Source organism: Myotis nattereri, assembly GCF_964212035.1.
Source record: "Myotis nattereri genome assembly, chromosome: 3".
Lineage (NCBI taxonomy): Eukaryota > Metazoa > Chordata > Mammalia > Chiroptera > Vespertilionidae > Myotis > Myotis nattereri.
The window spans coordinates 159,536,322-159,552,021 of NC_138077.1; the positions used below are offsets into that span (position 1 = coordinate 159,536,322).

Here is a 15,700-nt window from a genome sequence, read left to right on the forward strand (position 1 = left end):
AAGGTAAAAATAAGTGTACTTTCTCTGTGCAGAAATTCCAAGGAGTGCTGCTTTGCAGATTTATAGAGCATTTATAAAAGCTAACTGTTGGAGATACTCACAGCCTGAACTATTTTCCAGTCATTGGTGTCACTATTTTCTCTGTCCTAAAATACTTTCCTTAACATCAGTGTCCATCAATACTGGCAGTGTAGTTAAGTTCCTAAGGAACAATTCAGTGCTACGTGTTTTAAAGCTTAAGGGTGGACAGAACTGTCTTGACACAATTTGAGCTTGAATAGCAACAATTTTTTAACATATTGCAGTGCTCTCTATTTGACAAGCAATTATATAGACTTAGCATAAAAAAAAAAAAAACCCTTAAGGATGGAAAAGCAGTTTTCAGGTATGATGAGAAAATCTTAGAAAAGAAATAGGTTTTAATTAGATGCTCAAAGATGCAAACAGGCTTTTGAGAAAATGAAAGATGATTAAGGAAGGTTAGATTGACCAAAGCTCTAGTATCCTTAATTCTAATATGCTTTGCTATATGTGTTTGCATGTAGTAAAAGAGAAATCTAGTAACCCTGGGAAATATAGTTGCTATGTGGGAACATATATATAAGTGATACATTGGATTTATGACTCAAGTTTCTGAATATACTCTTACTTTCTCTAATTTCCTAGTTATAATGAAGCTTGAGGTATAGTTGGTTTAGTTCCACATCAGGACATCTTTGGGGGAATTTCACTTACCAAAAGTTTGATTTTTCCATTTAATTTTTTATCATGGAACATTTCAAACATGCTCAAAATTGAAAGAATAATGTAATATGAACTCTGAGCCATTCACCCACTTTAGTGATTATCCCCCTCATAGTAATTATAGCATGGGACTGTGTAGAAATTGGGACATCAGCATTGACTAACTATGTAATCTTAGTTAAATTAACCTCTTTTAAATTTTTTTTTAACTGTAAGATATATCTACTTCACTAATACTTTCTACCTCATAGGGATGTTAATGATTATTTAATGACAAATGAATATGAAACATTTATAGTGTGGAGCATGGCCTGTTGTTGGCACTCCAAAATATTAGTTTCATTTTTTTCATAGAAAAATGCAGTAAATGTCCACTGGTTGTGCCTCACTTGTGACTTGAGGCTGGTATTTCAAGTATAATGTTTGTTTAGTCAGCTTCAGGCAATTATTTGGCCCATTCTAGTAGTTATCTCTTTAAGGATAAAATTACTTATGTCTCTGTTTCTGAGGCTTTCTTGCCCCCATGTTTCCTTAGTGCAAGATTGTCCAATCCTATCTAATAAAAGAGAAACATGGTAATTGGCGTACGACCGCTACCCTTCCCATTGGCTAATCAGCGAGATATGCAAATTAACTGCCAGCCAAGATGGCTGCCGGCAGCCAGGCAGCTTGAAACTAACATGAGGCTTGCTTGCTTCAGTGAAGGAGGACTCCAACATTCCCCGCCTGCCGCTGCAGGCCTCTGAGCTGGCAGTTTGAAACATAGTTAAAAAAAAAGAAGCTAAACAAAACCCCAGAAACCAGCTTTCAGCTAGCCGGGATCTCAGACCTGGAGTTGATACATAGTTTCTATTGTAGAACCTGAACAAACGAGATACCTGCTTTCAGGAGCAGAGGCCTAAGAGCTGGAGCCTCAGAGCTAAAGCTGGCTCAGAATAAAAAAAAAAAAGAAAAAGAAAAAAGGGAGCAGTTGGGAGCTTCAGTCCCAGCCTGAAAACAGCCCTCAGCCCCTCACCCAGACTGGCCAGGCACCCCGGTGGGGACCCCCACCCTGAAGGGTGTGTGACCAGCTGCAAACAGCCATCATCCCCTCATCCAGGCTGGCCAGGCACCCCAGTGGGGACCCCCAACCTGATCTGGCACACCCTTCAGGGCAAACCAGCCAGCCCCCACCCATGCACCAGGCCTCTATTCTATATAGTGAAAGGGTAATATGCCTCCCAGCACCGGGATCAGCGGAGCCGCGAGGTCTCCCAGCACCGGGATCAGCATGACAGGGGGCAGCGCCCCAACCCCCTGATCGCCCTGCGGCTCTGTGTGTGACAGTGTGCGGCGCCCCAAACCCCCCCCCCCCCCCCACTCCACGGGCCCTGCTCTGTGTGTGATGGGGTAGAGCCATAACCTCCCCATCGGCCCTGCCCTGAGTGTGACAGTGGCGGCGCCCCAACCCCCTGATGGGCCCTGCTCTGTGCGTGACAGGGGGGAGCTCCCCAACCCCCTGATGGGCCCTGCTCTGTGCATGACGGGGTGGCGCTGCAACCTCCCCATCGACCCTGCCTCTAGTGTGACGGGGCAGTGCCCCAACCCCCTATCGGCCCTACCCTGAGCGTGACTGAGGGTGGCATCGCAACCTCCCGATCCGCCCTGCTCTGTGCATTACAGGGGGCGGCGCCCCAATTCCCCAATCGGCCCTGCTCTGAGCCTGACCAGGGGCTGCACCTAGGGATTAGGCCTGCCCTCTGCCACCTGGGAGCAGGCCTAAGCCAGCAGGTCGTTATCTCCCGAGGGGTCCCAGACTGCAAGAGGGCACAGGCCAGGCTGAGGGACCCCGCCCCCCCCCCCCCTGCACAAATTTTTGTGCACCGGGCCTCTAGTAGAAGTATAATGCAAGTCACACACATTTTATTTAATCCAACATATGTAAAATGTTACTATTCTAATATGTGTTCAATATAAACATTTTGAGATGCTTTACATTCTTTAGTTAATTTCAAGTTTTTAATATCTGTATATTTTACACTTCAAAGTATATCTCCAATTTGGACTATTTTAAGTACTCAGTAACCACATTGGCTAATGTCTGCCCTATTAGACAGCACAGCCTTAGAGTACCACAGGTATTCACATTCTCTATGCCCACACACGTCTTCTGTGGAGTCATGGGAGAGAGCCATGGCAAAGATAGAATTAGGATGCAGATTTTCTTCAAAGCTAATTGGTCAGTCTTAAGGTTCCTAATTGATTACTTCTTTGTTTGTTCTTATATGAAAAGCTTAATTTCAGGTGATTATTTGTTAACTCTAGAGTTATTAATGATAGTAATGTACTATAATTTGTCTTTTTGTCAAGTTAGTTTTTATGTGAGTTATTTGACATATATAGGTATTAGGAACTAAATAGCATATAGTAGTTACGGTGCTCTTCTTAATGATAGTATGTTTTTGTTTTTTAAGATTGCAGCAAAAATTGGAGGTGATGCTGGTACATCACTGAATTCAAATGACTATGGTTATGGGGGACAAAAAAGACCTTTGGAAGATGGAGGTAAGTTATAGCCATAAGTATTTTTGTTTTACACAGTTTAGTTAAAGTAATTTTTACAATTTTTCAAATGTTATTATTGTATTGAAACATTACTTTTATCATAAGGTTCCTAAAATTGTAAGGCTTATATTGCCTCAAAAAGAAAGGGGGGAAAAGAAACCTAGACAAGGTAGGTAAAATTTTAGTCAGTTTTGTCTTATTAGAAAACATCATTTTTCTTTTAAAATTGTGCCAGATTGACAGTTTGCACAGACGACTTGTTAATATTCTGGGGATGGGGGGATGAAAAATAAAATGTTTAGGGGACATTTCACAGGTTTTTCTCATCATACATGAATTAAATCTTTATATGCTATATTTTCATTGTTCTGCTATTTCAGATTTCACGTTAAAGGTTGAAGTTGCCAAAGTTTGCTATTCTAGTGTGTTGCAGATTATACCATTTTATTGTTACATTTTTATTTATTTTAGTACCTTGTTTTGTGTTTCAGGTTTAACTCAATGTGGCTTAAAGCAGTAGATTTACAGTGCCTTGTATTAAAAAAAAAAACAATTACTGAAGTTTCTGAACTTAGAAGTCAGCACATATTTTTGTTTTAGATTTGATGTATGAAATTTTGATACAATTTCTTTTTGCCTTTTTATTTTTTTAAGAGGAGGATTCTGAATGAGCCTATAGAATGTATTTGTAGCTTTTGACCAGGAGTACTTGGTTTTATTAAGTGATTTTCACATTTACAGTGAGGTTTTAATATACAAAACAAAAAATGAGCTAATGATGCTTCAGATGTTGTATGTAATGTATTCTTTTTATTTTATGTGTAGATGGCTCTTGGACAAGTCCGAGCAGTACAACACACTGGGAGGGAATGCCCTCTCCTTTTAAAGGCAGGAATTTTTATTTATTACCTGTGTTTAGTATGTAAACGTGAAATAAACCAGTGGATTCTGATATGGACACAGTATTTCTTGGATTATGTGTCTGAATTTTTGCTGTACAACATTCTGATGTTTAATTAACTTTGAAGGGGGGAGGAGAATAGTACTTTATCAGTTGTTTATTCTAAGGTATGCATTGTATTCATCTGTAAAGGATGTAGATGAAGGTAGTCATGTAGTTGCTTTGAGTTTCTGCTGAAGTTTATGCCTTGATATGTTTGGTGAAGAACAATAGAACAGTTTAGATCGAGATTGCCTTGTAATGTCATTTTAAAATTTATTTTGCATAGCTTTGTGGTCACTGTCTGATACACTCAACTTTTGATATGTCAACTTTTCACATTTTGATAGGTCTTCTTTTCTTCCAGTCTTCAGTTCCTACAGTGGGAAGCATCATTAGCCTTTAGCATGTGATATTTTGCTAGTAACGGACCTAAATACTTTGTCTTATAACATTCTAAAGTGCTTAACATACATTAAGGTCAGTGATTTGATACAATCAAAAAGAATTTTTAAAAAATGTCTGTGCATCTTTTAAACGTGAACAGTTTGGGCTACGTTTTGGCACTTTTGGTTCAAATTACACAATACCCTCAGCTATTTCAATAAATGTTTATATTGATATTCTTGCTTGGGCAGGGGAACTGATTCATATATTTGTACTTATTGGCAAAAAAATTAAAAGACATTTAATTTTGCAGATCAACCAGATGCTAAGAAAGTTGCTCCTCAAAATGACTGTAAGTATTAATTTGAAGTTGGGTTAAAAAATAAAGTAACTGGATTTTAATTAGGGTTTTGTTCCTATCTTTTGTTGGGTATCTTTGAAGTTAGTTGGAGGCCAGGAATATTATGTTATAATGAATTTCTTTGTAAATATGTGCATCCTATCTTTATGATCTTTCAGTTTTGGCCAGGTACATATTAAGTCTCTTTTCTTGCTCTATTTCTACTTTTTATTTTGTTTTATTGCTCTATTTCTTAATCTATACATGCACCACTTGAAAAAGGACAGGTGTTTTTTTTCTATTTCATTGCTAGTAATGTCTGCCCTTTTACTGACTTTTTTTATTTGCTTACTGTCAGTGTTGATTTAAGTATTCTGCATAAAATTTTACTCTCTTCAAGGTATTACCTGTGCATCAGGGAAAGATTTTGGAATTGCGTGATAAAAGTATTAAAATATATGTGAACTTAAATTTAAACTTTTCCATTTTTATTTAATTTTTATGATAGCTTTTGGGACGCAGTTACCACCGATGCATCAGCAGCAAAGGTATAGTCAAATGCTTTTCAAATGATTTGCAAGTTTTAGTTGAACTGTATGTAAAAACACAACCAAGTTAGTGTACAGTGAATATGTGTCTGCCGTGTGTGTGTGTGTGTTTCATTTCCTTCAACTTAATAAGGTGATACAGAATGATCATTTTTTTTTTTTTTTTGAGTGACATACATTTGTAGTTTGGAAGGATGGGTGTAATTAGACACATTTTAGGGAAAGTAAAATGAATTAAAATACTATTTAAAAAAAATTAAGATGACAGTCCTTCAACTCTACTCCAGCTTCTTTGCATGCCTTCAGACTGTTCCATTCACCATACCCTCCTCACTTGATGTGTGTTGCCTTAAGATTCTAACTTTAACTACTCAAGCCGTATTTTGACTATAAACAAACATGTTCCTGGAACCCTGGTTTGACCATTAGACCTCCATTTTCATCGATAGAGTACCTTGTATTTGTAAGTAAATTACCTTTCTTTGAAGGAAGATGTTAGCTTCTGGTTTTGCTTTTTTTAGCAGGTCTGTAATGACTGAAGAATACAAAGTTCCAGATGGGATGGTTGGATTTAGTAAGTAAACTGGTTTTTAAAGTTTTGAAAATAATCAAAACATACTTGGCAATCTTTCAGCTAATAATTTTCTTTTTTCTTTTCTAGTTATTGGCAGAGGAGGTGAACAAATCTCACGTATACAGCAGGAATCTGGATGCAAAATACAGATTGCTCCTGGTAACGTTATTTTGATGCTATTTTCATACTAAATAGAAAGCTAGCATATTTTTAAGCTTCTATTGAAAATTATGGTATGTGTTAACCTTTTCTTAGCCTTAAACTTTTTTGTTTTATATTGTAGACAGTGGTGGCCTTCCAGAAAGGTCTTGTATGTTAACTGGAACACCTGAGTCTGTCCAGTAAGTATGAAAATCATTTGTCTAAGGCCAGCCCCCTTCTTCCTACTGAAGGGCATTGCCTTTACAATTGAACCGACTTCCTCCTCCCCTTCTTTTCTAGATAATTTTTAGTAGCATACACATATGCTTGAAAATCTCACATTAACCAAAACTATCCCTGAACCCCACATTTATATTTCTCTGCTCCCTTTTACAACAAAACTCCTTAAATAAAGAGGTAGCTCTACTTTGGTATATCATCTGCCTGTTTTCATGTTGTCATGACCTTACACCAGTCGAGCATTGATTCTCACTGTCCCGTTAAAATTGGTCTATTCAAGATCATAACTGGCCGCTTCCTCATTCAACCTGTGAGCACCGTTTGGCACAGTGGGCCACTTGCCTAGATACCTACTTCTCTTCTCCTCTTTCTCAGTTTATCTTAGTTGTCAGCCTTATCTTCCTGGGCTCAACATGAAAGGGCCACAAAATTCAGTCCCCTTACAATATATCTACACATACTCTTTGGATAACTTAATTTACTTTATTAAACTTCTTTTAATATATAGCTTTATATACCATAGATTTTATGTTCTAAATTTTTATCTCCATCCTTGGTCTCTTTTTCTAAATTCCAGGCTCATATCCATCTGCTCAGTGCCTCCACTTGAATGTCTCTTAGACATCTCAAACATGAGATTATTAGGAAACAAAATCGCTTTACAGCCCATTCCCAGCTTTTATTTATTTATACTCTTTTATCTCGTACATGTATGGCAACTCTGTTGTAATATTTTATCTCTCTCTTACTCCTCATTTATCATAAGCAAGTCTTGGTCATTTTTTATTCATAATTTATTTGAGATCCAGCTTCTTCTTGCCACCTTATATACTACCATCTTATCTGTGATGTGATTTGCCTATATTACGTGTGTCCATTGTTTTAGCCCTGTTCAACAATGATCTATTCTTATAACAGTATAACCATAGTGATTCTTCAAGATTATGAGTCAATTCATAATACTTTGCTCAAAATCCCATAATGCTTAACTCAATTAGAGTAAAAATCAGTGTCTACCATGGCCTGCTTACCTGCTGTTTTTCTCACTTTATTTTTTTACCATTCTCCCAACTCACTCTGTTCTAGCCTCATGTAGCCGCCTGTATTTTTTCAGCACACCAAGCATGCTTCTCATCTGAGTCCTTTGTACTTTCTATTTCTTCTCTATTTTCACATTCCCTCCGCCTCTTCCTTCAGGCCTTGGCTCAAATGTCTATCAGTAAGGTCTCCCATATCTACTTTCCATAAAATAGCATCCCTTCACACACATACACATTCTATCCTTATTTTGCTTTGATTTTCTTCATAGCCCTTCCCAAATGACATGTAATTTATTTAACATGTTATTATTTTAATACGTTTTTATTTATTATAGAGAGGAAGGAAGGGGGAGAGAAAAACTTCAGTGGTGAGATAGGATCAGTGATTGATCGGCTGCCTCGTGCACAGCACCTATTGGGGATCAAGCCCACAGCCCGGGCATGTGCCCTGACCAGGAATCGAACAGTGACATCCTGGTTTATAGGATGATGCTCAACCACTGAGGAATGCCAGAAGAAACTCTTGTCTGTTTTGTTCAGTGCTGTAACCCCATTAGCTAGAATGAAATCTGGTATATAACTGACATTTCTTAAGTATTTATTGAATGAATACATTTAAACACCTGAGTGACCAAAGTGATGGTTTAAAAATATAAATATTGCCTGGCCAGGTTTGACTCAGTGGTTGAACATCAACCTATGGACCAAGAGGTCACTGTTCTATTCCTGGTCAGGGCACGTGCCTGGGTTGCAGGCTTTGCTACCCTATAGAGGCTGTGCACGAGGTAGCCGATCATTGATTCTCTCTTGTGATTGAAGTTTCTACCTCTCTCCCTTCCTCTTTGAATTCAACAAAAATATATTTTTTAAAAAAAAAACAAAACATTTTATTTAGTGCTCATAAGAATCAATTTAATATTGTGATTAACTTTGGAATTTGAGTGCTATTTAGAAATTTTGGAATCTCAAAAATATTTGAAAATTGTATACCTAGAAATTTGATTGAATTGTTCTAATCTTTGGCCATAATGGCATTTTCTTTTAATTGAAATTATTAAAATTTAGCTTTAAGCCATCTAAACTGTAATTGGAAGAAGTAACTGTTTATATTTTATATTTCTCTTGGATAAGCTTTGGGGTATATTACAACTTATTTGACTGTTAATTTATTAACAGGTCAGCAAAACGATTACTGGACCAGATAGTTGAAAAAGGAAGACCAGCCCCTGGCTTCCATCATGGTGATGGACCAGGAAATGCAGTTCAAGAAATAATGATTCCAGCTAGCAAAGCTGGATTAGTTATTGGAAAGGGGGGAGAGACTATTAAACAACTTCAGGTATTATTATTTGTAAAATGATTACTATTCATCTGTTTTGAAGCCAATTTCCTTCCATTCCCTTTTATTAATACATACGGTTTTTTTTATGATGAACAGGAACGGGCTGGAGTTAAAATGGTTATGATTCAAGATGGACCTCAGAACACTGGTGCTGACAAACCTCTTAGGATTACCGGAGATCCATACAAAGTTCAAGTAAACAAGTTTATATTTTACAAAGAAGGGGTTGGGGTGGGTGCAGAATGAGCAAAACATGTATAATAAATTACAATGTTTTAAGACATGCTTTCTAAATTGGGTGATTTTTTTCTACTTCAGCAAGCCAAGGAAATGGTGTTAGAGTTAATTCGTGATCAAGGTGGTTTCAGAGAAGTTCGAAATGAGTATGGGTCAAGAATTGGAGGAAATGAAGGGATAGATGTAAGTAAAAATATTCAGAAATAGTTTTATGCTAATCTATAAGTAAAATAGTGTTTTTCCTGTTTTGTATTACATAGCCTTCTCTAACATTCTATCCCCTTTTTTCTCCCAGTTTCCACCTTAGAATATAGTAGTATTTTTTGTCTCTTATCACCCTACTTGATATAGAGAGTGTTATATATACTTTTATGATTTGAGGCAGCTTGATTTTCAGTAAATGGTTTTTTTAATACTTGGTCTCCTCTGCATAAGGTCCCCATTCCAAGATTCGCTGTTGGCATTGTAATAGGAAGAAATGGAGAGATGATTAAAAAAATACAAAATGATGCTGGTGTTCGAATTCAGTTTAAGCCAGGTGAGTACGTACATTTAATTTTCTGAGTGTTGGTAGCAATTACTTTTGACACTGACACATTTAATGATAAATTAATTCATTCTATTTCTTTTGTTTTGTTTTGAAGATGATGGAACAACACCTGACAGGATAGCACAAATAACAGGACCTCCAGACCGATGTCAACATGCTGCAGAAATTATTACAGACCTTCTTAGAAGTGTTCAGGTTGATAGAATACTAATATTTTCTTTGTCTTATTTTCATTAAGAAAATTTTTCTTTGGCTCCAGCCAGGTGTCTCATTTGGTTAGAGGGTCATACTGTACACCAAAAGGGTTGCAGGTTCAATTTCTGGTCAGGGCACACACCTAAGTTGCAGGTTTGATCCCTGGTTGGGGCCCATACAGGAGGCAACTGATCGATGTTTCTCGTTGTTTCTCTTCCTCTCTCAAATCAATAAAAACTTAAGCTTGGTTGAAAATTTTAAAATTTTCCATCATCAAATCTGACAGTCCCCCCTTTATTTTATATCAGAATCTGTTTAATAACTAAAAAGTTTGAAGTTGATTTAAGGCAGACATCTTGGAGCAGGAAGGCAGCTACCTTACTCATTCCAGTATAAAATGAATAAATGGTGGTTATTACTAGCTGATTACTTGGACCAAGTTATTTCCCAGCTTTTCTAAATTTCTAATTTAGGGAAATGAGAGTTGAGGAAAATAGACATGTAATTGATTATGGGAAGAAGAGTGTATTTTTAGCTGATTTCGTTTCTTGTCTTTCTCTTTAGGCTGGTAATCCTGGTGGACCTGGACCTGGTGGTCGAGGGAGAGGTAGAGGTCAGGGCAACTGGAACATGGGACCACCTGGTGGACTTCAAGAATTTAATTTCATTGTACCAACTGGGAAAACTGGATTAATAATAGGAAAAGGCAAAGTATTTTAAACTCTTACTATTTTAATGTAGGGTTAAAATTTTAACCTATTACTTATTTTTTCTGATGATATATCTGTTGTTCTAAACAAGTGGTGGTGATTTTTCCTGAGCTGTATTTTAGTAGAAAAGTGTTATGTTGATGTGTAATAACTAAAACAAATGAGAAGGGCCTTATATATACTTAAATAAAAAGAGTAGGCTTTGATTCACATGGACTTCTAGAAGAGACCAACAGCTTAATTATTTGTGTAAGAAACTACTTTTGACCCCAAAAGTGGTCTGGGTGTTTTTGTTTACTTTGCTATTTCCTGATACACATGTGTTTAAAGTTTCAAATTTTTTTAATGTTACTTTATATTGCTTGTAAAAGCAGTTTAATTGAACCAAATATTTTGATTTTAATAAGTTATCTATTTTAAGGTTAGGTACAGATGTACTACATTTTGTCTTAAAACTCAAATGTATTTTAAGAGAAGCATGAAATGCTTTATACAGTTGGATTTAAAGTATAGGAATAAATGGAAAATCTTAATAGAATTTTGGCAGATGGACTACTAGTCAAAGCTTAATGACCCATTTAATTGTGACTTTAAGTTTATTGAAGTAATATTGATTAATGACATTATATAAATTTCAGGTGTACATCTATATCTGTATACTTTACACCCAAAGTCTAGTTTCTTTCCATTGCCATTTATTTGACCCCCTTTACCTAATTTGCCCTTCCCCCTTCCCCACTGGTAATCATCATTCTGTTTGTATCTATGAGCTTGTATTTGTTAGTTCGTTTGTTACTTCCATTTTATTTTAAATACCTTTTCTTGTATCCTTTGAATTCTTAGAGAAATTATTGTGTTTTGATTTTAGGAGGTGAAACCATAAAAAGCATAAGCCAACAGTCTGGTGCAAGAATAGAACTTCAGAGAAATCCCCCACCTAATGCAGATCCTAATATGAAGTTATTTACAATTCGTGGGACTCCACAGCAAATAGACTATGCTCGGCAACTCATAGAAGAAAAGATTGGTGTGAGTATGCTTTAAACTTCAATTTATAGCATAGGTTCTAGTCTAAAATTATAGGGCTCATCACATAATAGATAACATAAACAGAAAAGCTTTTCCAGGAATGAAAGTAACCTAATTAAATACAGTAAAAGGTGTTCAGAACCTTATATTTGGGTGTGGGTAGATAAGAGGATAGCATTTCTTGCAGATATGTTCAGGTTGGTGGAGAATTGTGAAACATATTTAAAGGATATAGTTAACAGGAATTCAGTTTTTATTAAGGGCTTTTACTATATGTAACCCTGTTGACACAAAGATGAATCAGATACATCCCACTTTAAAGTAGAAATTTATAAATCCTAATTCTTAGGCAGTAATCTGGGGAGTTTCAAATGTAGACTACTTGGGTGCTTTCCACAGCTACACATAACGCAGTTCTCATTCAAAATGTTTGGAATAGAGCCCAACATGTACTTTTAGAAAGATGGTCCAGGTGATTCTGATGCATGGCCAAACTTGCAAGTGTTTCTGCTAGAACAGTTTGCTGGTGGTAGTACAATACTGTATGAAAAGTTTTGATTGTTCTTTCTTGTAAATAAAGTAAATAGTGCTTTACTGTTTGCTTTTACTATAAATAATTAATATAGGGTGTGAGCAAGCATCTTAAAACTATTAATAATAATTAGAATTTCTTGGAAAAATTTCTCCTTGGTGATTGCCATGCGTGGATGGGGTGCAAAAGAAGTTTGACACTGTTTCTGTCTGGGAAGTCAAAAAATAAATGTACAAGAAATACTTAAACAATATGTTATAAAAATATACACAAACAGCCCTGGCTGGTTTGGCTCAGTGGATAGAGCGTCGGCTGCTGAATGAAAGGTCCCAGGTTCGATTCCAGTCAAGGGCATGTACCTTGGCTGCTGGCACATTCCCAGGAGGGGGTTGTGCAAGAGGCAGCTGATCAATGTTTCTCTCTCATCGATGTTTCTAACTCTCTATCCCTCTCCCTTCCTCTCTGTAAAAAATCAATAAAATATATTTAAAAATATATATATGCACAAACATTGTATGGGCAATAAGTGTAATTGCACAGAGACATGAAGAAAATAATTGTGGAATCAGTATGGCAAAGATTAATGCAGAAAAATGAATAGCACATCTTGGTTTTGAATTTTACTATTCTTTTACTATGCATGGATCAGGATTCCTTCTGGATTGGTGTACAAACAGAATAGAATGTCCTAGAGAAGCTAAACAACCTGAGTTCAAAATACTCTGGCTCTTGCTGGTGTTGTTCAGCAGTTAGAGCATTGGTCTACACACTGAAGGGTCTTGGGGTAACATCAGTTGTGTCTCTTCCACTCTCTCTAAAAATCAGTGGGAAAATATATTCTCAGTTGAGAATTTAACAAAATAAACACTCTGAATTATTTACTGACTGTGATCTTGGGGAACCTAATAGTCATTTTTGCCTTAGTTGGTTACCTGCTTTATAGGGTTTAGGGATTAAAAATGATTTAGGTATGAGTGTGTGGTGCGTGTGTATTATTTAAAAGAGTGCCTGGCACATTGCTCTGAAAATATTCCTACTTAACCCTGGCCAGTGTGGCTCAGTTGGTTGGGTGTCATCCCATGCACCAAAAGATCACTGGTTTCATTCCCAGTCAGGGCACATGCCCGGGTTGTGGGCTCCATCCCCAGTAGGGGGCTGCAGGAAGCTGCCAATCGATGTTTCTCTCCCTCTGAATAAAAACACATTTCTTTAAATGTTGATACTTTTTCAGTTTTTTTTTGTTTGTTTTTTTGTTTGTTTGTTTTTTACTATTTCGAAAGGGTGGGTTACAGATAATATTAGAAGTGGGGGGTGATGACAGCAATTAGAGACATAAAGAGACATCCTAATAAAAGGAACTTCAAAAATCATGAAGGTTAGCCCTGGCCAGTGTGGCTCCGTTGGTTGGGCGTCGGCTTGTACATTGAAAGGTTGGTTCGATTCCCAGTCAGGGTCCATGCCTAGGTTGTGGGCTTGATCCCCAGTAAGGAGCAGCAGGAGGCAGCTGATCAGTGTCCCACTCTCACATCGGTATTTCTTCCCTCTCCCTTCCTCTCTCTCAAAATCATTTTAAAATATTTTTTTTAAAATCACGAAGGTTAGCTTCATTATTTTGTAGTGAGAAAAGTGACAACCAAATGTAGTTTAAAAACAATTTTGTCCAAAATGTCTCATGGTAAGTATTAACTGAAATGAAAGGGTGTTTTAGGGCAGTTAAATCTAGTGGTCTTTACAAGATGGATTAATAAAAAAAGACATCAGCCGAAACCGGTTTGGCTCAGTGGATAGAGCGTCGGCCTGCGGACTGAAAGGTCCCAGGTTCGATTCCGGTCAAGGGCATGTACCTGGGTTGCGGGCACATCCCCGGTAGGAGATGTGCAGGAGGCAGCTGATCGATGTTTCTCTCTCATTGATGTTTCTGACTCTCTATCCCTCTCCCTTCCTCTCTGTAAAAAAATCAATAAAATATATAAAAAAAAAATCAATAAAAATATTTAAAAAAAAAAAAGACATCAACTAAGTATTTTTTTTTTAATGTTTTTATTGAGTTTAGAGACAGGAAGGGAGAGGGAGAGTCACATTGATTGGCTGCCTCCTGCACTCCCTCTACTAGGGATTGAGTGCCCTGACCCAGGAATTGACCTTTGAGTTGTTCGGCCATTAGTGTTTTTCTGATTTTTGTAAGTCATTTTGCTTTTTTGCAGGGCCCAGTAAATCCTTTAGGGCCACCTGTACCCCATGGACCCCATGGTGTCCCAGGGCCCCATGGGCCTCCTGGGCCTCCTGGGCCTGGAGCTCCAATGGGACCATACAACCCTGCACCTTATAATCCAGGACCACCTGGCCCTGCTCCTCAGTAAGTACTGAGTTTTGTTTGTGCTTTTCCCCAGAGATTCTAGCTTTTGGTAAGTCATATTCTTACATTGTTTTATATCTTTTCAGTGGTCCTCCAGCCCCTTACGCTCCCCAGGGGTGGGGAAATGCATATCCACACTGGCAGCAACAGGCCCCTCCTGATCCAGGTAAAAGATGCTTATCATTCTTGTGTAATTTGTATTGTTTTTCTCTCCTATTTTTATATTTTCTAGTGTTATTTCTACATTGTGTGCCATTTTCTGCACGTATTTCACTCTTTCAACAGGAGTGTTAGGTTCTGGTTCTACCACAGTGTGTAAGATTGGTGTGAATATGGTCTATCATAGAACCTTTTTCGACCTGCATTTTTGGTTTTCTCTACTTTTGAAATTACACAGCAGAGTGCTAAAATCCAAAAGCTATAGGAAGAAGTGCAATGTCTTGGGCTTTAGGTACTAGTGCCATTACATGTATATAGTATGTTACGAGTCTAAATGGAGTGTTTAATACTTGGGCATTAAAATCCTAAGTTCTCAAGTAAGATATGTAAGTTGTCTGTTTTAGTATTCTAGATACTGTAACTTTACCTGTTAGTAAAAATCAGGCCTGTATTTAATATCTACGTGTTAAAACTCTAAAGTACACTTTTTTCCAATATTTTCTCTGCTCAGATCTGGATTTTATATATATTACATTCTGTTCAATTCTATGTTATTTTATCCCCACCATGGTCAAAGGGCATTTATCGAAACCAATTAACAATTGTTCATGATTCTTTTTTCTCACCCACTACCTACCTTTAGGCCTCTTTCACTGGAGTAGTTTCAAGGAAGGTACTGAATTAATGGATTCCTTTCCACACTAGTTAATATTTGTATTTTTAAAAACCTAAAAAATTAGGTGAAACACTCGTATTTAAATGTGGCCCCCATGTTCCATAACATACTTTAATTTCAAAGGAAGTGTATTCTTTGGAAATGATAACAGAGCATGGCAATCACCCAATAGCCACAGCATCCACTAAACAACTTGAGTGTGCTAGTATCTGGGTGTGCAAAAAGTAGTTTATATTCTGTAGCAGAAGAGTGCATTTCAAGAGATAGCAATAATGTGATAGAAGGACTTAGAGAAAAGTCAAATGTGATTTACTATATAGTCTAAAGTTAGTCTTTTAAGAATGAAAGGATTTTCTTTACTCTTGTAAACTAATTGGGATGGTGTGATAAGCAGAGGAATCACCATTTAAGAGATT

The 15,700-nt window shown here is 37.1% G+C and overlaps 1 protein-coding gene across 7 annotated transcripts in view; it reads left to right on the plus strand.

Moving 5' to 3' along the window:
• FUBP1 (far upstream element binding protein 1) overlaps positions 1 to 15,700 on the plus strand; it is a 38,371-nt gene that overhangs the window by 6,220 nt on the left and 16,451 nt on the right. For 3 of the 7 annotated variants that reach the window (XM_081088433.1, XM_081088434.1, XM_081088435.1), the window contains exons 2-16: positions 3,198 to 3,288; positions 4,929 to 4,967; positions 5,464 to 5,503; positions 6,025 to 6,077; positions 6,165 to 6,236; positions 6,361 to 6,418; positions 8,675 to 8,837; positions 8,937 to 9,035; positions 9,159 to 9,260; positions 9,513 to 9,615; positions 9,722 to 9,822; positions 10,387 to 10,528; positions 11,401 to 11,561; positions 14,298 to 14,449; positions 14,536 to 14,615. In XM_081088433.1, the coding sequence (XP_080944559.1) occupies positions 3,198 to 3,288; positions 4,929 to 4,967; positions 5,464 to 5,503; positions 6,025 to 6,077; positions 6,165 to 6,236; positions 6,361 to 6,418; positions 8,675 to 8,837; positions 8,937 to 9,035; positions 9,159 to 9,260; positions 9,513 to 9,615; positions 9,722 to 9,822; positions 10,387 to 10,528; positions 11,401 to 11,561; positions 14,298 to 14,449; positions 14,536 to 14,615 (1,456 nt within the window). Of the gene's footprint in view, positions 1 to 3,197; positions 3,289 to 4,113; positions 4,177 to 4,928; positions 4,968 to 5,463; positions 5,504 to 6,024; positions 6,078 to 6,164; positions 6,237 to 6,360; positions 6,419 to 8,674; positions 8,838 to 8,936; positions 9,036 to 9,158; positions 9,261 to 9,512; positions 9,616 to 9,721; positions 9,823 to 10,386; positions 10,529 to 11,400; positions 11,562 to 14,297; positions 14,450 to 14,535; positions 14,616 to 15,700 lie in introns of all 7 variants that reach the window. The other 4 variants (XM_081088430.1, XM_081088432.1, XM_081088429.1 and 1 more) reach the window with 2 other exon arrangements.